Consider the following 27,926-nt stretch of genomic DNA (forward strand, 5'->3'; position numbering starts at 1 on the left):
CAGCTTGTCAATTTATCACAAAAAGTCCTCTCTTCTAAATATTTTAGTTTTATAAGACACATAGAAAGCGCTACACTTTTTTTTTTTTCCATCGCTTTATAATTAACAATTGTTTAGGTGTCTGCACTATGAATGGGCCGTTACCATAGTAACAATAACACATTAGAAGGAACACATTTCTATAAACCTGAGATGTGAATTACAGCTTGAAGTGTTATCCCAGCTGCGTTGTTATCGCAAATGAATCATCTTTATCTGTATTAATCCTTTCATGACCTGTGTTAATCTTTTCAGTTCATGACCAGGTATAAAACCCCCAAAAATCGTTGTTGTTGTTGGAATGCTCACAGGTCAGGGAGGAATTTACCGGACATGATATACAGCTGCTTTATCGTATTCTTCGTTACTGTACTGATCAGAGTTCCAAAAATTGCCATTAATCATATATATACAGTGTCTTTTATATATACTTATATATGTCATAAAAAGGAACCCGTGTGGAATTTGGCCTCAGTCTTGGATTATTTTGTCAGAGGCTTGGTGAAGTGTGAACTGTCAGCCTGCTGCAGCTGATGTTGGAAGTTTGGATTTGCATTCTGAAACCACAAAGCGTTCTGTTTTTAAGCGCGCGCTGCCTCGCCTCTGTCACTCTTTCCTCACGTCTGTTGAACACCGCTAGAGCTCTCTCCATCATGGTAGTACCCGACAGTCACCCTGCCAAAAAGGAGAGACGGAGAGAATGATTTATTCAAGCAGAGACGAAGGCACCAGCGCAAGCCACCCCTTTCTATATTATCATTCTGCAGCTGGCTGCATTTACCCTTACGGAATTGTCTTCATGCCTTTTGCTCTTGAATGCACTCCTGTCTCTTTGCTCTCAAGTTTACCCCAGCACATGTCTGTTTCAGAGAAGGGACAGAGGAGGGAGGGGAACGTGTGAAATGAGAGAAAAATGATTCATCTGCCAGCACCTGCTGCCATGCTGGATGTCAGCAAGTGCTTGTCATTGAGCTTTTTGTTCTTTCTTGACTTTTCCTAGTTGAAAGTATTCCCCTGATGAGGATCGAAGTTTATTTTAACAACGCTTTGGTCACTGCGGTGAAGTAAATCATTCCTTTTATCAGCTGAACATAATTAAGAGCAGAATTAGACAGGATTATATTTAGGGGCCTGTGGGACTGTAAGCTGACGGATGGGAGGCGTTGTGCGAATGCCACTGTGCGTAGGCTGGATAAAAATACTTCTTAAAGAAGCTCCACTCCACTACCTGTGTGATCTTTTGCATTGTGCTCAGCGTGGTGGGAAGGGTAGAGCTCTATTTTTATTTAATACCCAAATAAAACACAGCCAACATTTTGGTGAAAAGCAGTCTGCTGTTTAAAACAGAACGTGGCAAATGCCATCCAAAGTTAGTTCATTAAGTATGAACCACTATGTGCTGGAAAACACTGGGGAGATATATAATAGAAATACAAGCACTGTGTGAATTCTGGCTCGGACACTTGCACAACTTAAAATTTTCCACAAAATTATTTTTGTTAGGACCTGCCCACGATATCCCACACCTCCACATACATCATTAAATAAAGAAAATATATAATGCCTAAAAAAAAAAAAGTAAGCAGTTACAAAGGTTGTTGTAATGTGTTCGCATTGTACAGCATCACAAATAACATTGTTTTTTATCTGATTCTTTGCTCAAGGCTTTGCCAAGAATGGGAAAAGGAATATGTGGTCAGTCAAATTTAAGAAGTTGTCTTTATTTGTCACATATACAGTACTGCACAGTGAAATTCTTTCTTTGCATATCCCATCCTTGGGAGGTTGGGGTCAGAGTGCAGGGTCAGCCAGGGTCAGCCTTAACCACTTGAGCCACCACCGGCTTCAAGAAAAAAGAATGATGTATAGTTTACATAAAAACATTACAAGGGCCCAACAGTGGTAACCTGGTGGTGCTGGGGCTTGAACCCTGATCTTCCGGTCAACGACCCAAAGCCCCAACGACTTGAGCCACTACCGGCTTCAAGAAAACAGCGTAATATAAAAAGGTAATGTGTCTGTTGTAAAGCACCATTGTTGTGGGTTTGAGCTCAGGGTTTGATTTTATTCAGGTCTTGAAAATATAGTCATTTCATGTTAAATGTACGAAAACTAATTGTGTTACTGTTACACAATTCAATCATATGGACTGGAAAGAAGTTTAGCTGTTTTTTGTTTTTTTGTATTCCATGGTATCCTAGTCTGATCTTATGTTGACCTTGACCTAACTGGTCTTTATTTATAGCTATATATACAGTATATATAAAGTTTAAAGTTAAGTTACTATTTTATCCCTAATGAGCAATCCCGAGGCAAAGCTGGCGAGGAAAATATCCCTGAGATGATATGAGGAAGAAACCTTGAGAGGAACCAGGCTCAGAAGGGAACCCATACTCGTTTGGGATGACAGTGGACAGGAAATAACGTAAATGTACATAATGTCCTTTAGTCTCCACCTGTTAACCTTCTGGCAAAAAAAAAGCACACCTCATATTTGTATACCTCTTTGTATCCATATATCTATTTTTAGAATGCATTATGTCGTCTTTCTGTATAATGTATGCATATTTAGTTACTTGTCTACTGCACAGACACAGACGACGGGGCAGTGTTCAGAATGAAAAAGGGCTACACATTACACTACCACAGCACACTGACCTTGAAAGCAGTGACACACAGGCAGGTTGAAATGCACATACAGAGGTCTGGTGTGATTTATAAACAGCGCCAAGGGCGATCTTGGTCAATCACATTACTGGCAAGAGCAGTGATATATGTAGCTGAAGATGGCTTCAGTCAATACAACACTGGTGAACGCCGGTTTCCTGTGAATCCATCATGTATTAGCTAACCCAGTAGTTTAAAAAACAGCTTCATTTGGTAATTAAAAAAAGAAAAAAATAATTCACTCTAGCAAACTGAATTAGTGTGAGACATGGGAGAGCAATCCAGAGTGTTATTTAATCTGACAGGCTCTACCAAACATGCATACTCATGTGACATTTCCAGCAAGAAAAATGTCACTAGGGATGTTGGGCTAAATAGTGAGTTATCAGCGAGTTAATAAAGTTTGTAAAATTCACTTAAGCATGTGTTCAGCATGTTTACTGTCTCTGTATTGATTTGCAGTGACTCTCCTCTCCAAGGGGACATGCTGACCAAACCGTGTCAGTATTCAGCATCCAGGCCTGCACCGTTCACATGCACCTGCTCACCTGTCGGGAATATGATGAAGGAGGGGTTTTTCTTCACAATTGTTTCCTGTGGTGTCCAAGACTTCTCGTGTTCTTGAGCAAACCAGTGCATTCTTTCTAATTCTGATCTGTTTTTCTTTTGTTTATACAGCGTAATGATGGCAGGGATCGCTCTTTAAACTTATTGCGATGTAAAAGCAAAAGATTCCAGATAGCAATGGCTCACATGAACTCAACTCTGTACCTTTTATTTGCTTAGGGAAAGTGTAACAATGAGGGAATAACCCACACATGGTCATGGAACAGCTGTGCAGACAGGTTGTCCAGGTGTCCGATCTGGACAAATTAAAGCCTGCCATTATAATATTCATATTCCCATTCCTTATTATAATCATATAACTCTGAAACGCTCTAGCAGACATCTAAAGAAACGATAACTTTGCCGGTGTCTCCAATGTCAGTAGAAATTAGAATTAGACAGGTAATTAGAAGTTTTTGTGCTATGACCCTGCTCGTGTAATTCAGTTTTATTTGTATAGCGCTTTTTACAATGAACACTCTCATAAGGCAGGGTCATAGATGAACACATAAATGATCCATTTTTAATCCATCCCTAATCAACATGCCACAGCTTGTCCATAGGCTGCTATTCCTTCCTTTATATTTGTTACTTAACACGTATGTTGTCTGGAGAGCCGATGACTAAAGTTGTTTATTCGCCTCGGACATTTGGAAAAACCACGGGTCACTTCAGGATGATATTTCACACGTTCTGTTCCCCCATTTGCACTAACAGCAGATATCTAGCATTTGCGCATCAGATTACACCTACGTAGCCAACGTGTAAAAAAGCCTAAGTAATAACCATGCTATCAAACCCTTTGAGCTTCACTAAATTGCACAAGACATGCAAATGAATGTGTTTCCATTATATCCACCCACTGTTTCAGCATCCATTGTTTCATGCCTCCTACAGGAAGTCCAGAATTGCATATTAATTTAAGTCCTTCATGCATGACTAAAACAACTTTTTTTTTTAAACACCATTACGCAAATTAAAACACCAACAAGCCATTACTAGAGCCCCTTAATGCTCCTCGGCCATGTAACCATGACATACGATGGTAATGTAAAAAAAAAAACGCTTGCAGATGATGGATTGACTTATGTGGCAGATAGATAGATAGACAGATAGATAGATTGATCTCATAGCGCCTAGGGGAGATCTTTTCTGACATCCTGCCACCGATTCTCAGACGTGGATGCACATGCAGATGCCGATGCCAAGTGCTGGGTTTATGGTGGACACACTCAGGCTCCAGTTATGTAAAAAAAAAAAAAAAAAAAAAAAGGATTTGGACCACGTGGTACAGCTTATCCCCTCCTCTGGCTTAGTTTGTCCTTCTCTCCCTGATGGAAAGCAATTGCCTGAGATGTGCTTTTTACGCGGTCTGCTCTCTTAACCCTCTCACCCTTAGCATTATTCTCATTCCACCTTGCAGAAATAAGTGTTCTAAATGTTGTGATTTGTTGAGATTTAAAATTCTCTATGTGACCCTGATCTTGTCAGCCTGTCAGGCCTTGAGGCAGAGTCAGTATGCCAAGATCTGTAAAATAAATAAATAAGTAATGTAGGCAGAGGGTAAAGTTTGCAGGTGGAGTTAAATAAGTGCATTTAACTGTTTGCCACTCAGCAGTTAATGCGTAGGAAACTTCCCAGTTTTTTTTTTTTTTTTGTTCTCGAAGAACTTTATTGATCTTTATGGGTTCTAATTTAGAGTTTAAGATAGATTGTTCAGCCTTTAAAAAAAAAAAAAACAGTCCATTCGATTTACTTCGCATTCTGGTTTTGTAAGTAATCCCGATTCAATTGTACACTTGTCAGATTAACACAGCTGGATTATGTAGCGCCGACTTGCTTTTCTTCAGTCTAAAGACAGATGAATTTTAATCAGGTTTAAATCAAGCTTAATCAGAATTCAAACCGTGATTTCACTCAAGAGCTATTGTTAATGCTCTTTGCATTTAGCTGCGAAAACAGAAGTGCGACTGTCAGAGACTGCAGGACAACTGGGGCAGGTTTCACAAGATTTATCCAAAAACCTGCCAACTCATTTCCATATAAAACTGCCAAAAATGTACCTGAGCTGACTGATAGCAACAGATTGTCACACCAAATATTGACTTTCTTTTGTTTATTATTGCTTTTCTCTTAACAGTACGGTTTTTTTTAAGTATAGAAAAGTTTAATTTCATTACATTTCCCAACATTTCTTTGCATGCGTCAAATACGTTTGCACATGAATATAAATATCAAAATCATGCACTTGATCATATTCATATTCCTGCAGTAACAAAATAGCCTGAACGGCGCAAAAGAAAGAAAAAAGTATTCGTCCTGTTGATGGAAGGTTATGAGGTTGAATCCCGATTGTGTCACAGCCATTAGCAAGAATCGTCCAGTCACAGTGACACAAGGCAATTACTGACATCTGTGAGCTCGTGTACGTGGAACAGGGCAGATAGCTCAAGTGCGTGATGCTGCAGTCTAGTCTGCAAAGCAAATGATGGACATTAAGTGTTACTACTGTGGGTTAGAAGCATCCAGTGTGCTGCTTTTGAATTAAATGTGTGTCAAGTTGAGATCATTTTTCTACATATATTCAGATTGAAAGATGAATTTCTCAGATCTACAGTAAACGATCCATTCTTAGTTAATACATAAGGATGGCATGATGTTTCGGTGGGTAGTGTTGCTGCTTCACAGCTTCAGAATCCCCTGTTCAACCCTGAGCTCAGGTTGCATGTTCTCCCCTGTGTCTGTGAGGTTCTCTAAGGTTTCCTCTCACCTCAAAACACCAAAACATTCCAGTAGGTGGATTTGCTACACTAAATTGATCCTGAATGTGAGTGCATGGGCTGGCATCATGTTCAGGATGTGTTCCTACCTTGTGCTTGGTGTTCCTGAAGTAGAGACAGATTTCCATCATGGCTCCTAATTACAAATTAATGCACAACAGATTGGAATTTGGAAGTTTGGTTTTGAACATCGATTGGGATCTCAGAGAGCATATATTCATATATTAACTTTTATTATCGTACATCAGTGTTGGTTGTAATTGAGCAGCTCATATACAGATCAACAGTTCACCAGACAATAAGGTGCTGGATATAAAGAGAAGATGAGAAAAGTGATAAATGTGCATTAATAGTTAGTGTAAATGTAGCAGTGTGCAAATGCAGATGGACAGAAACCTGCTTCAGCAGTAGTCATTGAATTTAACATGTGAGATGATTGAATATACATTTATAACATCAGAGGTATGAGTAGAGATTTAAAGGAGTGATTGCTTGCACTGCAAATTCTTATTAGATGGTCTATGTGAAATTTCAGAGAGCAACTACTACTAGGATATCACAATGTACTGTGTATAACATGGACAAGAATGGATCTTGCTGAGAATCACCTGTTTTATTTCACCTCTTACTGCTGCTGTGGTTAACCTTGGCCACCATGAACTTGGCTAATCGCTTCTATGAGCAGGGACCTCTCACTGCAGCCAATTCGAGTGTGTCAACTCTGAGAGCTGCTGGAAAAGGGGGCTCATGGATCATTCATTTTACACGGGAATGCAGTTGAGCATGTAGTTGGGTGAGACCACAGCATGGCATCTCTCATCACTTGACCATATACACACACACACACACACACATACACAGATGCATTAAGGCTGTGGTCTATGAGATTTCTATGGCTGTTATATGTAGTACTACTCAGCTTTTAGACCTAACCTAGCCATGAATAGTATTATTTTTTCCCACTTTTTAATGGATGTGAATGGATTTTTTTCCACTATGCAGCACACAGTGCATTTGTGAGGGAGTTTATAGACTTAGAAAACACTACTTCAACACTTTTTGTTTTCTTGAATTATATACATAAGCCTTCATTTGCTTATATAACCAATATATACACAGATTTGACCACTGAACCACTGACAGGTGAAGTGAATGATATTGCTTGTCTTATTACAATAAGCTCATAAGCTATCTAGGGGAGGGATATAATAGACATCATTGTGAACAGTGGGTTAACAAATTTGATGTGTCGGAAGCAGGAAAAATGGGCAAGTGACTTGGGTAAGGGTCAGACAATGATGGTGAGACAACTGGGTCAGAACATGTACAAAACAGAGATGCTAATACCTGCTACACAACAAAGAACATAGAAATTAGTCTAAAACCTCTTCAGGTCCTAGTGTAATCGAGAATAGGTTACATGTACATATTGTATAGTATATTGTTACTTTATCTGTCGAATGCAGTTCAGACTTTAAGGGTATTTGCATCCAAATCCAGTGAATGGCGTTACACCACATGTTTAGTAAGCGTTTTTGCCTTTTTAAGGAGCTTAATATGACTGGATAAGTTAAAATAATCATAAATTGTCAATTTTAATACTTGGTTTCGAATCCTTTGCATTCAGTGACTGCTGGAAGACTATAACTCATAGTCATCACCAGTCTCTGGGTTTTTTTTTTCCCCTGGTGATGTTCTGCCAAACCTTTTCTCCAGCTCTTTTCAGTTCCAGCTTGTTCTTGGGGCATTTTGCCTTCGGTTTTGCCTTCAGCAAGTGAAATGCATGCTCATTTGGATTCAGGTCAGGTCATTGACTCTGCCATTGCAGAACATTCCACTTCTTGGCCTTAAAAAAAGTCTTCGGCTAGTTTCAAAGTATAGTTCAGGTCATTGTCCGTCTGCGAGTGTGAAGTGCTGTCAAAAGGGATTTGAAGTATTGGCTGAATGTGACCAGATAATATAGCCCTATACACTTCAGAATTTATCCTGCTGCTTTGGTCAGAAGTCACATCATCATTAAATACAAAGGAAGCAGTTCCATTGGCAGCTGTACATGGCTACTGAAATAAGATGAGGTGGTACGCTTCATATCATGACCAGTTCTTTCCTTTCACCATACTCTTCTCTTTTCATCATTATGAGACAAGTTGATCTTTTCCTCATTCCTCTATCCGTTTCAGAAGTGCACCGATTTTCTTTTTTTGGCTAATCATGTTTTCTTGTTATTGAGGCTTACCGGGTGTTTCTCATCTTGCAGTAAACCCTCTGTATTTACTCTGAAGTCTTCTCTAAATTGTTCAACACACTTTGACACAGATCCGCCTACCTCCTGGAGTGTTTTCTTGATCTGGCCAGATTTGTTTGGGGTTTTTCTTAACCAAGGAAAAAAGTCTCCACAATTGTTTCCTGTCGTGTTCAAGACTTTTTGTGTTTTTGAGCAAACCAGTGCGTTCTTTCTAATTTTGGCAATTTTTCTAATTCTGATCTGTTTTTCTTTTGTTTATACAGCGTAATGATGGCAGGGATCGCTCTTTAAACTTATTGCGATGTAAAAGCAAAAGATTCCAGATAGCAATGGCTCACATGAATTCAACTCTGTACCTTTTATCTGCTTAGGGAAAGTGTAACAATGAGGGAATAACCCACACATGGTCATGGAACAGCTGTGCAGACGGTTGTCCAGGTGTCCGATTTGGACAAATTAAAGCCTGCACATATTCATTATGATATTCATATTCCAATTCATTACTATAATCATTTAATTCTGAAATACTGTAATAGACAGCTAAAGAAACAATAACTTTGCCAATGTCCAAACATTTCTGGACCTAATTGTATGAGTTACAGTATGTGCTTTTATGAGCGACTTCACCTCACCCAAGGATTCCTCAATGACTTTGAATTCTAATGGGTTTTATTTGCAAGGGGCACCTTCATCTGTGCCACAGCCCTCTAAAGAAGACGAGGTAATTTTGAGCTAAGCTGTAATCCCCTCGGCGCTACGCTGCACCAGGAGGCCAGACTGACCCCAGATCAGGGCGAACCCCGTCGCAGATGATCACACTGTCACACTTCATCTCTGGCTGAGTGAATCCAAACGATTACCTAATTGTTCATTAATTGTCTGATAGTATTTTCTCAGTGTTTCTAATTTTTTCCCTCCCTTCCTAGTTAAGTGCATGTCAAGGTGACTGTCATGCTTTTTGTAGATGCAATTACAACACAATTACAAGTTTGGCGAGGTAAAACACGTGTCCAGACATGTCACGGAGGAGCGTGGAATGGAAGAGACTTAGTCCTGGATAATATAATAACATGTCCAATATGAGTCTGGAGTCATTGATTTATTTCTTAAATTAATTTGATTAATTTTTGCTAAAGGCTGTGTTTCAGACGGATTTTTTTTTTCCTCCAAAGAGACGGTCGCACGAGAGAATATGAAATTTATCTGCTGTGGAGAAACAAAAGGGATAAAAGCTTCAGGATTATCATTCTCGCTGTAGCCTGGAGAACTTTCCGATAATACCAGACGCAACATTATTATTAGTAGTAGTGGTGCACACCGATCTGTGCAGACAGGTGGATCTTTGTGGCCTGGGATGCCTGGGGCTGATGTACACAACATTATGATCATTAGGAACTTGAGCTTCTGAATGGGCATCTAAGCTTAACTGCTAAGAGCTGGAAATGCTGTTGTGGTTAAAAAAAATGGCTTCTCATTAAAGAAATTCTTTACTACAAGCTGATGGTTTTTAGTGAAAAAAATGCCTATTGTACCTTTTATTTGTGGAGCTGTCTTTTTTACAGCATTTTATACTGGTGTTTTGTTCAGTATGAGGAGCAAGTGCATGTATGTTTAATAATATCAGCGTTGGTGTTAGGTTTATTTCCACAGATGTGTTTACTTGTTCCACACTGTCAGATTCATCATGCTATACTTGTGTGCGTGCATGTGTGTGTGTCTGTGTGTGTGTGTGTGTGTGTGTGTGTGTGAATCATTTATATTGGCAGGCCAGCAGTGATGGCTCTGGTGGCTTGACTATGTGTTGGAGATGCTGCCTAAAGGATAACATGGTTCATTCACATTGGCTTAGGCTTTCACTCTACCCAATGCCATTAACTATGCCACACACACAGAATAATTTTAAAACACATACCAGAGATTCTAGGCTTTCATCTTCCTTTCATCAGTACGAGAGTGCAGTGTGAGAGACAACATGAGCAAAGTGAGCAGTGTGTGTGTGTGTGTGTGTGTGTGTGTGAATATAGCAGGAAAAGATAGTGGTGACTCCTGACAATGTCAATTGTTTTTGTCCAATGGAGACAACTGTAGAGAAGACTCCAATTCCCTTAACAAGTGTTCCATCCTGTCTCTGAGAGCCTGGGGAAGGAAAAAACAAACAAACACACAACCCCACGACTTCTCTGAGACCCAGATTAGCCACCAGGCACTCTGAGCTACATCTTTAAACCAAGACAACCACCAGGAAAAAAAAGATACTTATGTTTTAGCCTTGAAATAAGGGTCTGTATATGAGTATCATAAGAACTAGCTCGTTTTTCACAACATTAACATTGATGTAGCTATAAATGGTTAAAAAAGTACAATGTTCAGTGCTAAATAAAAATTGCAGTCGTTGCGGTGGTATAAACTGAGTTGATTAATTAAGAACTCCAACAACTGCATGGCACCTTGTAGTGTTTTCTTCCATTTAATACAAAAAATTAAAAGCAGCATAAGATTTTTTTTCCGCTAAAAATGTAGAATTTCGTCCACTATTATGTTCTAGCGTGGAGCTGGAAATAAAGCCGCACTCAGCGTGGTGATCTAACTCAGACTTTTCACTCAGTCAGATATTCAGCAGCAGCAGTCACTCGTTCCATTCTTCTTATTCACGGCATTGTGATTAACTCTAATGGGGAGCGCTGGCTGTTAGACTTTTTTAGCTTAATGTTAGCATTAGCATTCGTTTAACAACAGGGTACTATGGGTCTCAAAAGGAAGTAGCACTCATGACACCTCCTGTGCCATGGATATATTTCTATTTAATTTGTAATAACTAGATCACCCACATGCCATTGTTCAAGGGACCAAAAATGAATGCTAATAAAATGTCCTCAAGTGGCTTAGACGGTAAAAGCACTGCTTCCGATGAATAAATGAGGCATCCTGCAGAGAATTAACTTCAGAATTCTAATCAAAAGCCATAAAGAGATTATATCTCCTGTATAAATGTATGATTAGACCTTGCACTTGTTTCAGGTTTATGGATGCTGAATGTGTATTCTTTAGTCCTTCAAAATAAATTCAGCATTTTGAAAACTCTCTGATGGAGGCTCTGGCTTTTTGTCCAGTTTATAGTTTGATTTCTTCACATGATAATGTTAGATAACAAGGATTGGAAACAACATGCTTCATTCTGAACAGAAATTGTATTTTATGAAGCATTTCCCATTTACCCAGGGGCTTTTCTGGAGTTTAATCAATGTCTCAAGAATTGTACAGAAATACATCCAGGGGAAGCCCACTGGGCAGATTTTATTTTATTTATTTTTATTTTTTGCAAAAAACAGCACCAAAACATAGCAATTCTGGTGAAGCATATTGCATATATCGTATGCTTTCTTGTAATATTTATTTGTTTTTATTTTATTTACACAAATCAGGCATAACATTATTACCGCCTGCCTAATATGGTGTTGGCCAAAACAGCCCTGACCCGTCCTGCACTGTGTATTCTGACACCTTTCTATCAGAACCAGCATTAACTTCTTCAGCAATTTGATCAACAGTAGCTAGTCTGTTGGATCGGATCACACTGTTCCTTCCTTGGACCACTTTTGATAGATACTGACCACTGCAGACCGGGAACACCCCACAAGAGCTGCAGTTTTGGAGATGCTCTGATCCAGTGGTCTAGCCATCACAATTTGGTCCTTCATCAAACTCGCTCAAATCCTTACATTTGTCCATTTTTCCTGCTTCTAACACATCAACTTTGAGGGCAAAATGTTCACTTGCTGCCTAATATATCCCACCCACTATCAGGTGCCATGATGAGGAGATCATCAGTCTTATTCACGTCACCTGGCACTGGTCATAATGTTATGCCTGATCGGTGTATATAAATGAACAAACTTTTTTACCAGCACACTAGCGTTCCAGTGCGCCTGCAGAATGGAAATCTGATATTTTCAATCAGTATTAACTAGTCGGCTTTCAATGTGAGATGTTTTTAACTGGTTGAAGATAACACCTTCAATTTTACCTGCTTATGAACAAGCGCTTGAACAAGGGTTTGATATCACCGTTTACTTTGAAGATATAAATATTTATAGGAAAATAAACACCTGTTTTTTTTTTCACTTTTCTATGAATATATTGTCGTTAGTAGGCTAAATAAAAACAGAAATACTTATAAAAATTCTTACACAAATCTATAAAGCCCTGAGTGCCTGCTTTCATACGAGTCATTAAGCACCAGTGTGGAGTGTGACATGTCAAAGACATTCAGTGCTGATGCTTACAGAGCATTTACCATAAAACATAATAGATCATTTTGAATCTAAAGGTATCAGGACTGGATATTGTTTATTACTCCATAATTTTATACCTTGGAACTGTTTTACCCTGCTAATTTTAAACAATGACTAACAACATTAGCAATTATCTATCCCTCTTAATGAATAAATCACTTCAAAAAGCTTTCAGTGCTGATGACTAAATCATAAATGCGTCAAAATGCTAAATTAGAAGAGATAAGCAAGTTAGCAGTCAACAAACTAGCATTGTCAGTAAAATCTGTGCCAAGTAAATTAGATCTGGAAAACAGGATGATCTCATTCAACTAAATATAAATTCACACAATACTCATTATCACAGATAAGCGTTAGCCTGGTAATTTCCTCTCCTCAGTCCTCAGCTACAACACTGTATTATTAATTATCATCTGACTGCAAGTCGAGGTTTCCAAAGAGAAAAGTGAAGGGAGGAGGAGCACAGCGACGGGGGCGAGGTGTAGGATGTGCAGGATATTTTTCGCTTTAGCTGGAGTTACAATCAGCCTTCATGTTTCAAATAAATTAAATGAGCTAATTGATACCATTGCTGCAGTTTTGGTTTTGTTATTCTTTCGTTTATTGTCCTGTTGGAAGACCCAGTGTTGAGTAAGTTTGTGGCTGGTAGATTATCCTTCTTCCAGACCCTTTATTTGTCACACACAGTAAAATTCGTGCCTGGGGTCAGAGCCCATGCTCAGCCATGATGCAGTAGAAGCTGGGGAATGAGGGCCTTGCTCAAGGGCCCAACAGTGGCAGCTTGGCAGTGCTGGTGCTTGAACCCCAATCTTAACCACTTGGGCTACCACCTTCTCCAAAAAATCACCCCTGTAACAATATGCTGCCACCCACATACTTCCTAGCTGGGATGGTTTTCTTCAAATTAAAGTCTCTAACCATTTCCCACATTAATATTCAATCTATTTTTGTTTGATCTGACCAGAGAACATTCTTCCCAAGGACTGGTGATCACCTGAGTCTGGGATCTTATAATTGGGGCTTCTTCCTTGAATGGCAGCCTTTCAAATCATGGTGATAGAGGATTCTATTAATGGTGAAAGTACATGTTTAGTACCTTTTGTGTTAAGGTTCCTCACAGGTCCCGGTGTTGTTGTCTTGGGGTTCAGCTGCAACTTTCAGACTAAAGTCACTGGGATTTGATTCTATCTTTAATAATGCAGTGTTTGAGTGGTTCTAAGATTTCTTTCAAAGTATTTGAATAGAGTTGTTTGTCAAGATGCTTGTGGTGCATTTATGTGTTTGGAAATGGCACCTAAGAAGGAACCAGATTTGTGGAAGAGGTCTGTGTTGCTTGGCAAACAGGCATTGCCTCTAAAGTTAGAACATTTTAAGGCCACATTTATGCATCCATTAACAACTGACCAATCGGAAACTTTTAAAAGTCATACATCAATTTCTGAAAATTTCTGTTCAAAGAGGCTCCCAACTTGGGTATGTTTTGACCTGCTGGAATTCGGATCTGGTCAATTAAACCTGAAATTAGATGAATTGTGCCTAAATGTGAATGTTTTAAAATGATCTCTGATATGAGCAAAAGAAAAGTATAGTGGAATTAAGTGACTGGAGCTGGGAAAAACTAGGTATATATATAAACTTTTGGCCTTGGTTGTTTGCAGTGTGATTTGTTGCTTGCTGGATCATAGGGGGAAAAAAAATCATATTTTTCCCTGCTGTCTCCCCATCTTCAAAATCCTGGATATAGCAGACATCTAAGGACATCTCTTCCTGTATTCAGTCCTGATGGGAAAGTGTTTAGGTTTCGACTATGATGAAATCACACTGAAACAGAAAAATACCACTCTTTTAAGCTCTTCTGAAAATTACATTTTGACCCTTTGAATTTTGTTTGAGTTTTGTTCCAACCACTGTTAGATCAGATTTTCTGGTTTACTGTTAAAATTAAAACTTCATTTAATTTTATTTAATTTTATTCATGACATTACTGAGTTCAGTCATTTCTTCCTTTCAGCGTTAAGTAATTTCAGCATTTCTTTTTTTACTTTCCCTTCTTCTTTCCATTCCACAATACACTGTAAGCCCTGATCTCATTGCCACATATGCTTTGGCAGTCATGCTGTGTGGAGGTAATGCTGGGAGTTATTTATAACATCTATTTATTTGATTCTGAATCAATTCTCCCATCCAGGAAGACTTAACAATGAACGGTGTATCTCGGTCATGTCACAACCAAGGCAAGTAGTTATTTATATATTTATTAAATCATACTTTGGTGCATTTTTATATTTCGGTAGGATTTACTAGATATTTTTAGGTCTACTGACTCATTGTGCTTTCAGTCCTTTTGAGCACAAGCCCTGTGTGACAGTAAGACAGTTCATAAAAGCATCACAGATGCTTCCTCGCTCTTTAAGAGAAGCCAGCAGTGCAAAATATTACATGTTTATCTTATTAGAAACCCGTTTAAAAATAGCCCTGGTTTTCTAATGGCATGCATTGTGTTTGAAGAGAGCGCTTTCTTCATCATTCATGTGCATGCAAATTTAATCTCAATCTGTCACAGAGCTGGCCCTCCCTCCTTCAAAAAAGAAATTGTTAAACCTTCTTTGAACCAGCCACTGATGACACTGCATTAAAAATTAACTCCTCTAACCCATGCCAGGATGAGAGCAGTAGCACATCCCGTGATGAGAAACGCTGCAATATATTTTCATAATGCATGAACATTACAGTGTCATGGCAGAAAATGGGCTGAGGCTGTTTATTCGGGATGCTTAGTTTCCCCGCTCTGTGCCTTTTAGATGCTTCCCAACATGATGAAAGGGGAGACACTTCATTTGGATTAAATTGGCTTGCTGTCTGGTCTGCTCTGATAAGGGACTATAAGGCAGAATTATTTAATTATATATGTATTTGTGGGGTTATGCTGATTTGCTGCATCTGTCCAAACGTACAGCGTTGGAATGTTTCCCGCGCTCGGTCAGGTAATGCTGTAGCATCGCATCAGTACATCTCTTAAAGCGGACAATGACCATATTGTTGTGATTATCATGTAAAGCAATGCACACACAATCAATCCCCGCATTGGGGACTTTCCAAAAAGAAGTGATCCCCAGTCTTAAGCAGCATACGGGCCACTGTGTGTCTTTTATTTCATTCTACGACAGAATAATTTCCACATTAGCCAGTTGTATGAGACCAGTCATTTCCTACCAGAGCCCATAAGCTATGATTCTAACATCAGCAGCATTCAAGGAGAAATAAGTGCAATGACTGTTAGAACTAAAGTGTTGGTCTGGTTCTGTAAAAGCTTCATGAAGACATTTAACATCTGATTTTGACAGAAAAGCGTACGATTATATAGCCTAGATCGACATGTTTAATGTTCTCATCAAAATGTAGTGTCGAGCCATGTAATAAGATACAAAATATAGAAAAAGGGAAAGAAGCGATAGGGAACGCACTACGTTTTGGCTAGGAGGGTTGCTTAAGGGTTCTTCGTGTATAGTCTTTACTACACAACCACATGTGAATGGTGCATTTCTGACTCACATCCCAGAGCTTTTGCAGGTTTCTTCAGGTTTCTTCCTACACTTCCCTGCAATAGGCATGAACACACGTCCTATCCAGGGTGTTTTTCAGGGATATGCTTTAGATCCATTGTGATCAGGATGCAGTCCTTACCTTTAGATTTAACGCATTTGGTAGACACTCTTATCCAGAGCGACTAAATTGTTATCTAAATTGTTATTTATCCATAGCTTAGCAGATGATGATTAAGAGGGTCCAACAGTGGTGGCTTGGCAGTGCTGGGATTTGAATTCATGACCTTCCAACCAGAAGCCCAAGGTCTTAAAGTTTTGAGCGTTCGGAAATGCTTTTCTGATCACGACAGTTGAACCGAACGGTTATTTAAGTTATCATTGCCTTCCTGTCAAGCTTTAATCAGTCTAGCTATTCTCCTCTGACCTTTCTCATCAGCACAGTGGATCAGTCTACAGAACCGCCGCTCACTGGATTTTTTGTTGTTATTTTTCGCACCATTCTGTGACTCTTACAGTATGTTTGAGTATAATGTGTGAAAATCATCCGTTCTGAAATAATATCATGTGTAAAATCAAAAATATAATAAATTCTATCTGCCTACATTTTTTTTAAATTAATTGCATCCGAGAACAAACATGATATGATCACACTACAGCGTTTTTCGCTGTACTGTTAGTTCAAAAGTCTATTATTTATAAAGGCTTGTTGGCAGTGAGCATAAATCTCTTTGTTCATGCACACACACACACACACACACACAAACACACACACACACTGTGCTGTACCTATATTAGCCATGTTTTGCTGCACATTAAACAGAGCGCAAAGAGCAGAACGAGCTGATCTATTATTTACATATTATCTGTGTCTACATGAAAAATGAGCTTATGCATTGCCCTTTGATTCTTGCAAGTGTATTTCATCCTGTGTTTTGTTAAATTACAGACGCAACCCTTCTCCTTTCTTTGCATATTTCATTACTTTAGTCAACTCTCATTGTCTTTGAGTGCTCCTTGTCCCTCTCCTCAACCTTGCAGCAGCTCAGGTGCCTTTGTTCAGTTATTATGAGAAGCAAATCCTTGCACTGACAACGTCTCACTGCTTACATCTACCAAGGGATGCTTTTTTTTTTTTGTTTTCTGTGCACTGGACGAGGAGACATGATGAATGCTCGATTTGCCAATGCATTTCTAAGCAGGAAAGGAAATAGCTTGATGTCCAAACACCAGAATAAGCACGGGAGAGTGTGTTTAATATTTCCAGGGAGCATGAACTGCAGTGTATTAGGGGGAAAAAAAGCGGTGGGAAAACATCTGATCTTTCAGATGATCTCAATTCCTCTCTCTTTTTTTCCCCTCGTGTGAGTGCTGCTGCAATCTCGTCTCCCGTGATAACAAACGCCCTTGACTATCGCTGAGCGCCTCTGTCTGCCAAGCACAGCCACAATGAGACACACTTCTCTCATCCCTGTCCCTGTGGAAACTAAAGGAGTTCAGCGCTCTACTTATCATCGAACCACCGTGAAGTACGATGATTTATGGTTTGTCCTACAGATAATGTACCTTAATGAGAATAAAGTGTGTGTTATAAAAATGTGGACGGTGTCGCCAAATACTAGGCTATGATCCTTAGCAAGATAAACACACACACACACACACACACAAACAGAATTGAAAGTGGTCCCTGCTTTCTATTGAATGGCTAATCAGGCAAGTAATCAATTAAATGCATGATTGCTTTTGATTTTAATAGCTCTATCATTTAGCAGGAGGATCTGCTTTGGGCTGTGCTGTTAACTGTTAGGAATAGCTGTAATTAGACACAGCCTATTCTCATTTAGCATGAGCCTGTAAGTAATTAGCATCTCATTCTCCGAGATATCACCTAACTGCTGTATCCATAATATGCAGTGAGTGCATTGTTCTGTAATAAAATATAGCCGCAGGAGGATGTTGAATATCAGGAAGTTTTGCCATAACTGTTTTTGTGAGGTCATTGCTTTTAATAAACATGGAGGAGCTCGAGCTTCGATCTCTGTATACTTGGCTGTCTGTGCTGTTAAATAGTTCAAATAAACAGTCAAATAATGCAGTCGAATTGATTCTTGTTTCTTTGCCCCCCTAAAAAAAAAATAGGAGCTAGACCTGCTGGTATGAGACCAGTGGGGAAAGACAATGACTGAACTTGTATTAAATGCCTAATTTAATCTTTATTGATATCACTGCTTTTGCCATAAAAATAATAGCTCTGCTAAAGCTAAGAGTGAGCCAGGGACTACAGAGTACAAGTCTGGATTCATGGTCTAATGAGCTAACTTGTTCAGTTTAAGGTAACATTTCTCGGAATTTATGCTTAATTTAATATCTGTAGTATATTAGAATGTGTCTGGTGAATGCGAGAAGGACTGCAGGCCTTCCCAGTAGTGCACATATTCAGCTCAGGGTACATAGGTGTACTTCCTGCATAATGAAGAGACACACAATCTCATTGAGCAAATAAATCATGCTGTTGTTGATTCTCTGTTCCGTCTGTTCTTTGGGCTATTTTCTCTCATATGGTACAATGGCTTGCATAAGTATTTACTCTCCTAGACTTTTCCCTGTCTTTTGCTGGAACTAAAATGGAGTCTCCTCAAATAATGCTAGCCCATAAAGTAAGGGGGGAGGGGAGGGGTCCGTCCATCCATCCATCCATCCATCCATCCAATTTCTGTACTGCTTAAACTACACAGGGTTGCAGGGAGCTTGGAGTCTACCCCAGGGGACTCAGGCCACAAGGCAGGGGTAACACTGGACAATATGTCAACTCATTGCAAGGCACAGACGTCACACACTCCAGACACACCAGGGGAATCGTGTGAAGCAAACGTGCAACATGCTAACCACTATGTCAAGAATTCCACCTCATTAATGCTGCATACAAACATGGCCGTCCAAAGCTACACTCCTTAATAACTATTACCCCTGGTACATTCACAGTCACCTCATTACTAATCACACACGTGTACAATCACCACACCCTTTTTCAGGGCCTCACAAACAACTACTCTTTGTGAACTAACTTTCACTATGTACCTGCCAGAGCTTACCAAGCTGTGCCAGCTTGTGTATTGTTTCTCTGGTTCTGAGATTGCTTGGTTCGTCTCTGTGATTTTGGATTTTGTCCTACTGTTGATGTTAGCTGATTACCTGTCCTTTGCCTGTTTTCCTGTTTTTTTGGGTTACGTTTTTGGACACCGTTTTGGATTTGTTTGCTAGATTCTTAAATAAACTTAAGCTTCTGCTGTTGTTCCATCCAGTTAAATCCATTGCAGCTCCAGATTGCAACACTCCCTTGTGTTAAAGGGGATGCCAGTACTTATACAAGGAGTTTTTTTATATTCTTGTATATCTGCTTCTGCTCAGCAAAAGTGTAATTCTGTCATACCCTCTGTCCTTCTCTCATGCAGTTGTTCTCAAGGCGATGTCGTGACGCACACAGCCTGGCTGAACAGGTCCAGTATACTGTACGCCGGCGAGGATAAGTGGTCCGTGGATCCCCGAGTCAGCCTGGTCACCCTAAACCGTGACGAGTTCACCATCAAGATCGAGAACATAGACCTGAGTGATGAGGGACTGTACGTGTGTGCTGTTCAGACCAGCAGCAAGCCCAGAACCACCTCCGTCCATATCATTGTGCAAGGTGAGCTGGCATTCCACCAGCATGTCTGGGGTTTGTGCAGACTTATACAGTGTTATTAAACTATAGCCTTTTGTTAGCAGATTCTTCAATATCTGGTACAAACACCTTGAACTCTAGGTATGATATTACATTTTTTAATGAAGTGGATAATTATGCAATTAATGCTGATGGGCACAAAACCTTGGAGATTTCATTTTTTCCTCTGCTCAGTGGCTCTTATGTTAATGTGATTGATGGCAGTGTCATTGCAGTAGGCTGGTGCACTGAGTCGTGACAGCACAGCATTCAGGTACAGTAGAAATTTAGGAATCTCGAGCACAGCAGCCCAAAGCGCTATACCATATGGCATTTATAATCAGTTGAACTGATCATTGTCTTGATTTTGATGTGTGCTGCAGACAATAGCAGCATTTCATATGAAAGCAACAGGGTATGCTATTGTAAGAAAACAGTAGTATAATACTTATAGTATTATAGTATAATGAGACCTGGCTCATAGTGAAGCGATGTGTTCTCAAATTCTCTATTTTATCAAATTGCCAGTAATTTTTCTTTTTTTATTAATGAATGTATGCCCTTTATTTTAACTGTCTATAGTGGAACATAGATCTGCAAAACAACGTACAGTATATCTTTTTATTACTTTACTGCAGCTATAACAGCCATCCACCGAATCTTTTTTTAATATTCTTTCTTTTGAATTTACACATAAAACCACAAAAAAATGCACCCTGTCATGTTCCCAAGAAACTGCAACTTCTTCTGTCCCAAAATCTTCAAAAGAACCTACTCAAAACACCTTCACCTCCAACTTTTATTAAACACTGGGTACTCTATCGATAAATGTTAAGTACGTGTCTACATACAAAACACTTCACAATATCATGAACTGATTTTTTTTTTTATTTGTTACCTAAGATAGGTTTTATTTATTTATTTATTTATTGTTAACTGTAGATTATATGGAGGATCCACCATATATGTACGTGCTGTTGCTACAGAAGCAATGATGTATATGATTTATTCGATGTATTAGAGTGCTTTAATATACTACAGTCCTGTGATTTGTGCAACAGAGCTGAGATATCAACTATTATTATGATTATTTTTGTTCTATCAGATGGCACAGGATGTGACATTTTGGTGTCAAATGCAGATCATTGATTGGTCAAACAAAATAGTCACAGAATCACCATAAGATCTCGTCGCAGTGTTTACTGAAAGCTCCTGTTGCAAATTGAATTTGGGATTATATGGGGATTTTCTGATTATCAGGAACAAGAACAACATTATATATATATATATATATATATATATATATATATATTATTGGAAAATCCCCATATTTTTATGGGGATTTATTTCTTATCCATAAAGTAAAAGCCACTAATGTCATGTTAAGCTGATTCCCAAATAGCTTTGAGTACACTGTGTTTATTTACTGGCTCATTTAGATATAATGGAATAAAATTGCTCACCTGACCTAGTGTCCCATATGCAGCTATTTGTATTCTAAAGTATTGGCACCCTCAACTAGGTCGCATGCTAGCATTAACTCAACCTCGCCATGTCTCATGCTCAGCTGTATGAAACCCTGAGGGAGGACTTCAACTGCTTTCACTTTCAAAAGCATTTTATTTACATTTTGAGTGGTATTTTAATTATTATGTCTATCACCGGTCACCACCTGACAAACCCCTCCTTCTTTCACAGGAAGCGTTCTTTGCAAAGAGTATTTATTTGCATACAGATCTTCACTCCAGCTGATGGGTTCTTGAAATATTCCCTATAACGGCGAATGATCCTGAGCAGGGGTGTGTACCCGGATTGGCTGCGCTCTGAAGACTCGATTAGCTCTGTCTCTCCTCTCTCACATGAGCGGAACAGAGCCCTTTAGACTGTAGCAATTAGACCAGAACCAGATCAAAGACCAAAGAGCGGCACATATGAGCGGATGTAAGCTCTTAGTAGAGAGTCTTAAAGTAAAAGTTCACTCTTTCTCCCCTCCTGACCTTCTTAAATCTATTCTCATCCTGAAATTGCTGTGTATGTCTAAAGCTGTTAAAAACTTTTGGAAGTAGAAATATATTTGGATACTGGCTTGCTGACATTCAGGAGACAAAGAGCTGTAATTATGTTGCGGCTTCACTTCGTTGTAATTCCGGCCAAACAATAATTTCCTTGTAACACTAAGATTATTAAGGTTATTAAGTCATCAGGAGAAAGGGGACCAAAGAGGTTGCACTTTGCAATGACTGCTGCTATTGAACAATCCATCTAAACCCGATCTGCCCTGTTACCTTGGCAACGTGGTGCCAGAATAGTGGCGTGATTGAGAGAGCTTAGGGATGTGTGAGTGTTAAGGTCAGCTGATGCACAACTCCTGAACACAAACACACACAGCGCACATTCTTTAAAAGACTATTCACACTGCTATGGAAGCGCTTTAGCTGTCGTTTGACAGATTGGGACATGAGCAGCTGGTGAGAGTGTGTGCAAGTGAGAAAGAGAGAGAGAGAGAAAGAGAAAGAGAGAGAGTTAGTTTCCAGCATTCCCAAAGTAAACAACACATTTCAATAGAAATCCAATTTGCTCTCCATATGTAAAGAGCCCCAAATGTCTACTTCTCATTTAGAGTGAGAAACGAGTTAGTAATGGCCCATATGAGGACAGATTATGCAAACACTGAGACGTCTTTGTGAATGACGGTTTACGCTGAAGACCGTGCATCCAAGCCACAGCCAGCACTGCATCTTCAGAAAGCAATTTTATTTTATTTATGTAGATTTCTTCTTCTTCATGCATATGGCCTGAGGCAAATAAATCCAGTAAGCATTTAGCCCACATGCCTGTCCGATACGGACGGTCTAGATGACGCTAAGTTCATTAAGGCTTTAGACAGCATGAGAGTGAAGCTGTCAACTCTGGTATTTCTCTTCCTCATCCTCCCCCTCTTCATCGCCCCGGGGTGATTACTGTGTGTGTGCGGCTCTGTGTCTTTACTGCCTCTGGGCTTAGAATGCATTTTAGAGCATTTGTTTTCTCCTGCTTCCTCTTCTCTAAGGTGTTAAATACGCTTTCTGTAGCATCACATCATCAGTGTGTTGAGAAAGGTTGCATTAATAAGATTAGGTGTGAGGATCATACATAAAATACATGGATTTGAGTAATGTACTTGGTTTGGGCTGAGCTTAAGGTTTCTGTGATGCTAATGCCAGAAAAGTGTCTCAAATGACATACTGTGCACCGTCTACTGATGTTTGGAGGGTAGAAATGTCTCAAATCGAACATTAATGACCACAGAAACAACATCTTAGCAAGTGAGAATATCTTGAATATGGTCTTGAGCATTAAATATAGGAATTTCCTTTTAGAAGATTACAAGACAACAATCTGTCATTATTAAATCTAACTCTAGACACTTCTACTCATTTCAAGCTTGAAATACTCTATTGGCAGATCATTTGGTTATTTTTAAGTATTCATTTTTAAAACGAAGCTGAAAAATAGTAAATAGTAATATGTCTTGAAATAGACATAATAATCATATATTTGAAACAGTCTTAATACTCTTAATAGGAAATAAGAGAATTTGAGTAGATTTGACGTTATTTAACATATTTTTAATAGTTAAGATGTCATTTTTAGCAGTGAAATAACACATTGCTTGTGAAATCAATTATACAACCCAAAACATTTTTGCTTTCAGTTCATAGCCACAATGTGGCAGTGTCATTGTTCTGTATGTTGAATATCCATTCGTTCATTCATCTTTACTGACAGCTTTATCCTGATCAGGGTCATGGTGGACCCAGAACTTATAGTGTACATGGAACACTGGGTGCCAGGTGGGAATACATCCTGGATAGGGCATCATACAAACGCTAAATAAACAAACAAATAAATATATAAGATCAGTTTACCTTTCTCAAATTTTCTAAACAAAACCTGATTTCTGTGCTTATGCTAGATTTAATTAAATAGGTTTCTGATTACTAGATCACTAGTGATCATTTTACGTAGTGGAATCCCACAAGGATGTTGATGGGAAATACGACTGTGTAACTGGACTGTAGTAATAAATTCAGGCATTTAAAACATGCATGGTAGAATAATAAAGTGGTAGTGTGTCTGTTGTAAAGCACCAGTGTTGTGGGTTTGATTCTCAGCTCAGGTGTGAGCACACTCTTATCACACATTTCTGGCATTTAGCAGACACCCTTATCCAGAGCAACTTAGATTTTCATCTCATTGTATATAAGTGAGCAATTGGGGATTAATAGAGCTGGGATTCAAACTCACAACCTTCCAATCGGAAGGTGATCAGAAGGTTACTTCTACTGATCAGAAGGTTGTGAGATTGAGTCCTAGGTCCACCAAGCTGCCACTTAACCCTCAGAGTCTCAGGTCCACCAAGCTGCCACTTAACCCTCAGAGTCTCAGGTCCACCAAGCTGCCACTTAACCCTCAGAGTCTCAGGTCCACCAAGCTGCCACTTAACCCTCAGAGTCTCAGGTCCACCAAGCTGCCTCTTAACCCTCAGGGTCTCAGGTCCACCAAGCTGTCACTTAACCCTCAGAGTCTCAGGTCCACCAAGCTGTCACTTAACCCTCAGAGTCTCAGGTCCACCAAGCTGCCACTTAACCCTCAGGGTCTCAGGTCCACCAAGCTGCCACTTAACCCTCAGAGTCTCAGGTCCACCAAGCTGCCACTTAACCCTCAGAGTCTCAGGTCCACCAAGCTGCCACTTAACCCTCAGAGTCTCAGGTCCACCAAGCTGCCTCTTAACCCTCAGGGTCTCAGGTCCACCAAGCTGCCACTACACCCTCAGAGTCTCAGGTCCACCAAGCTGCCTCTTAACCCTCAGGGTCTCAGGTCCACCAACCTGCCACTTAACCCTCAGAGTCTCAGGTCCACCAAGCTGCCTCTTAACCCTCAGAGTCTCAGGTCCACCAACCTGCCACTTAACCCTCAGAGTCTCAGGTCCACCAAGCTGTCACTTAACCCTCAGAGTCTCAGGTCCACCAAGCTGCCACTTAACCCTCAGAGTCTCAGGTCCACCAAGCTGCCACTTAACCCTCAGAGTCTCAGGTCCACCAAGCTGCCACTTAACCCTCAGAGTCTCAGGTCCACCAAGCTGCCTCTTAACCCTCAGAGTCTCAGGTCCACCAAGCTGTCACTTAACCCTCAGAGTCTCAGGTCCACCAAGCTGCCACTTAACCCTCAGGGTCTCAGGTCCACCAAGCTGCCACTTAACCCTCAGAGTCTCAGGTCCACCAAGCTGCCACTTAACCCTCAGAGTCTCAGGTCCACCAAGCTGCCTCTTAACCCTCAGGGTCTCAGGTCCACCAACCTGCCACTTAACCCTCAGAGTCTCAGGTCCACCAAGCTGCCTCTTAACCCTCAGAGTCTCAGGTCCACCAACCTGCCACTTAACCCTCAGAGTCTCAGGTCCACCAAGCTGCCACTTAACCCTCAGAGTCTCAGGTCCACCAACCTGCCACTTAACCCTCAGAGTCTCAGGTCCACCAAGCTGCCACTTAACCCTCAGAGTCTCAGGTCCACCAACCTGCCACTTAACCCTCAGAGTCTCAGGTCCACCAAGCTGTCACTTAACCCTCAGAGTCTCAGGTCCACCAACCTGCCACTTAACCCTCAGAGTCTCAGGTCCACCAAGCTGTCACTTAACCCTCAGAGTCTCAGGTCCACCAACCTGCCACTTAACCCTCAGAGTCTCAGGTCCACCAAGCTGCCACTTAACCCTCAGAGTCTCAGGTCCACCAAGCTGCCACTTAACCCTCAGTTGTATAAAATGTGACAAATTGTAAGTCGCTCTGGATAAGGTAATGTAATGTTCAATGTACGAAAACTAATTGTGTTAATGTTCCACAGTTTAATCACACGGCACCGATGTGCACATTTGAAGTAAGTAAATCCGCCGAGTTTTTTTTTTTTTCAGTGTGGCACATCCACATCTGCTGTGTACTGCAGCACCGGCTGCGACCACCGAGTGCTAAAATGTCCAATATTCGACCGTTCTTTTTCTGGTTGGTTTAGCACATTATTCTGGTATTAACAGTTCTCTTCCTCTCCCTGTGATTCCCAGCATGAGCCCAGTGCTTACGCTATAAGTATGTGAAGTACACCATTGGAGACACAGCTTCCGTATTTTGATGTTTACAAGCATGAAAGGACGTAAATTTATTTTATGAAGACGCATTATTCTCGTGAAGAACTTAATCATACAAAAGACTACAGTTTTTATGAAAATGTATTACCCTTCCAGCGCCTTCACAGTGTTTTAGAGTGCATGTGAAGCCTCTGTGTTCCCCTTTTAGAAATAAAATGCAAAGAATAAAGGCTGACAACAGTTTTTAGGTGATGAACGTGCGATTTTAAGCGATATGTCGAGATTCTTTCTGAGCTGAGAGTTGTTTATCCTAACCTGCAACTCTGTCTGTCACTGCCTCTGTCTCTTTACTGTAAAAGCTTCTTGTCTGTGACAGATCTGAGCTGAGAAGATGACAAAAATGACAAAATGATGTATTATAGAAGGTGTACGGTAATTAAAGTCAAAGATTGACTTTGGCATTGTTTTATGCCTCCATGTATATAAATGTGTGGGCGTGAACAGAGCTAGGATCATGTCTGTAGAAGCGCGTGATGTTTTTGCCAAAACTAATCCACAGCAGTCCAAACAGCCGAGCGTTGGAAGTGAAGGAACACCCCACAGGTCACGCAGCAGCCATTTTCTGCACTCGGCGATGCAGAACAAGGTCAAAGCCGAACATATCCAGCATGTCCTCATCTTCATGCAGGTTTTTTAATTTTTTTTTATAATTTTTTTTTTTATCATCTGTGTGTACGAGTGAAAAGCTGGAATCGCCTCAAGCCTCCTGACTTCTATGCCATCCTCAGTCAGACTTTTTTATACGTGTACAGTTTGCAGTAGTTTCAAACTGGCGATTTTAAGGCCTCATGTATGTGTGGAAACTTCATTAACTTCCATCATGACCTCACGAGGAGCCGAGCCATTGTGCTTAATTGCGCAGACCGTGGGTTGATCAGGAGCATGGCGTAAATGCGACAAAAAATGTGATTTGGATTAAAATTATTCAGAATCTGAGGTTAATGAGCGTCGGCATAATCACTGCCTACAGAGCCTCCCTGCTGCTCCATGTGCTGTGTGGTTAGTGCCTGCATACATGCGCAGTGCTCCAAGACTCTAATGTTACCTAGATTGTAATGAAATATATTGTAACCATAGCAACAACTTTACCATTGCAGTCTGCATCACACATATCTCTTTGGTGCAAATGGATCTGATGTACACTCATGTAAAGATGTTTAATTCTTATAATCAGATAATTAGGATAAACTCATTTTGCTTTTCAAAGGATAATTAAAATAATTGTTGACTTAAAGTTAATTTGATGAGCTGAACTTTTTTATTTTTTCTTAGCCTCGTATGGAAAAAAAAAAGAAAAAGGTCACCAGCTGTTCCAGGCTCAACCACGTGGGTGGTAAAATGATTCCTAGTCAGGGGTCGGAGAATAATATAACAGGAAGCACAATGTTGTAAAAATAATATGATAAAATGTTGAACTCTATGCATATAAGCATCAATAACCGAACATATGTGGTTGGTGTGTGGAAAAAGTCAGTGTCTAAGATCTACGTTTGTAGTTCGATACTGTTGTTCTAACTCGCAAATCTAAAGATAGAGCAGTCAGTGTGTCTACAGCAAAATTCTGAAAATCACTGTATTTTAAGACAGTTAATGTTAACAGACAGTTCATATTATGGCTGTAAGCCATTAAGAACAGTAGTTGTTGTAGCTTGATGTTCTTTCGGCTGCTTCCTGTTCTGGTTCGCCACAGCAGATCATTTGGTCTGCATATTTTGATTAAGCACAGTTTTTTTTTTTTTCTTTTACACCAGATGCCCTTCCTAATGCAACCCTCCCATTTTATCCGGGCTTGGGACCAGCACTGAGAGTTAACTCTTCAGTGGCTGGGTTAGCTCCCTGGGTTCCGGGAATTGAACCCAGGCCCCAGCAAAGAGAGCACA

The 27,926-nt window shown here is 40.0% G+C and overlaps 1 protein-coding gene across 8 annotated transcripts in view; it reads left to right on the forward strand.

Moving 5' to 3' along the window:
• ntm (neurotrimin) overlaps positions 1–27,926 on the forward strand; it is a 382,749-nt gene that overhangs the window by 303,972 nt on the left and 50,851 nt on the right. For all 8 annotated transcript variants that reach the window (XM_058412525.1, XM_058412530.1, XM_058412522.1 and 5 more), the window contains one exon: positions 19,624–19,856. In XM_058412525.1, coding sequence (XP_058268508.1) covers positions 19,624–19,856 — 233 coding nt within the window. The remainder of the gene's footprint in view (positions 1–19,623; positions 19,857–27,926) is intronic.

Source organism: Hemibagrus wyckioides, linkage group LG16 (assembly GCF_019097595.1).
Source record: "Hemibagrus wyckioides isolate EC202008001 linkage group LG16, SWU_Hwy_1.0, whole genome shotgun sequence".
Taxonomy (NCBI): Eukaryota; Metazoa; Chordata; class Actinopteri; order Siluriformes; family Bagridae; genus Hemibagrus; species Hemibagrus wyckioides.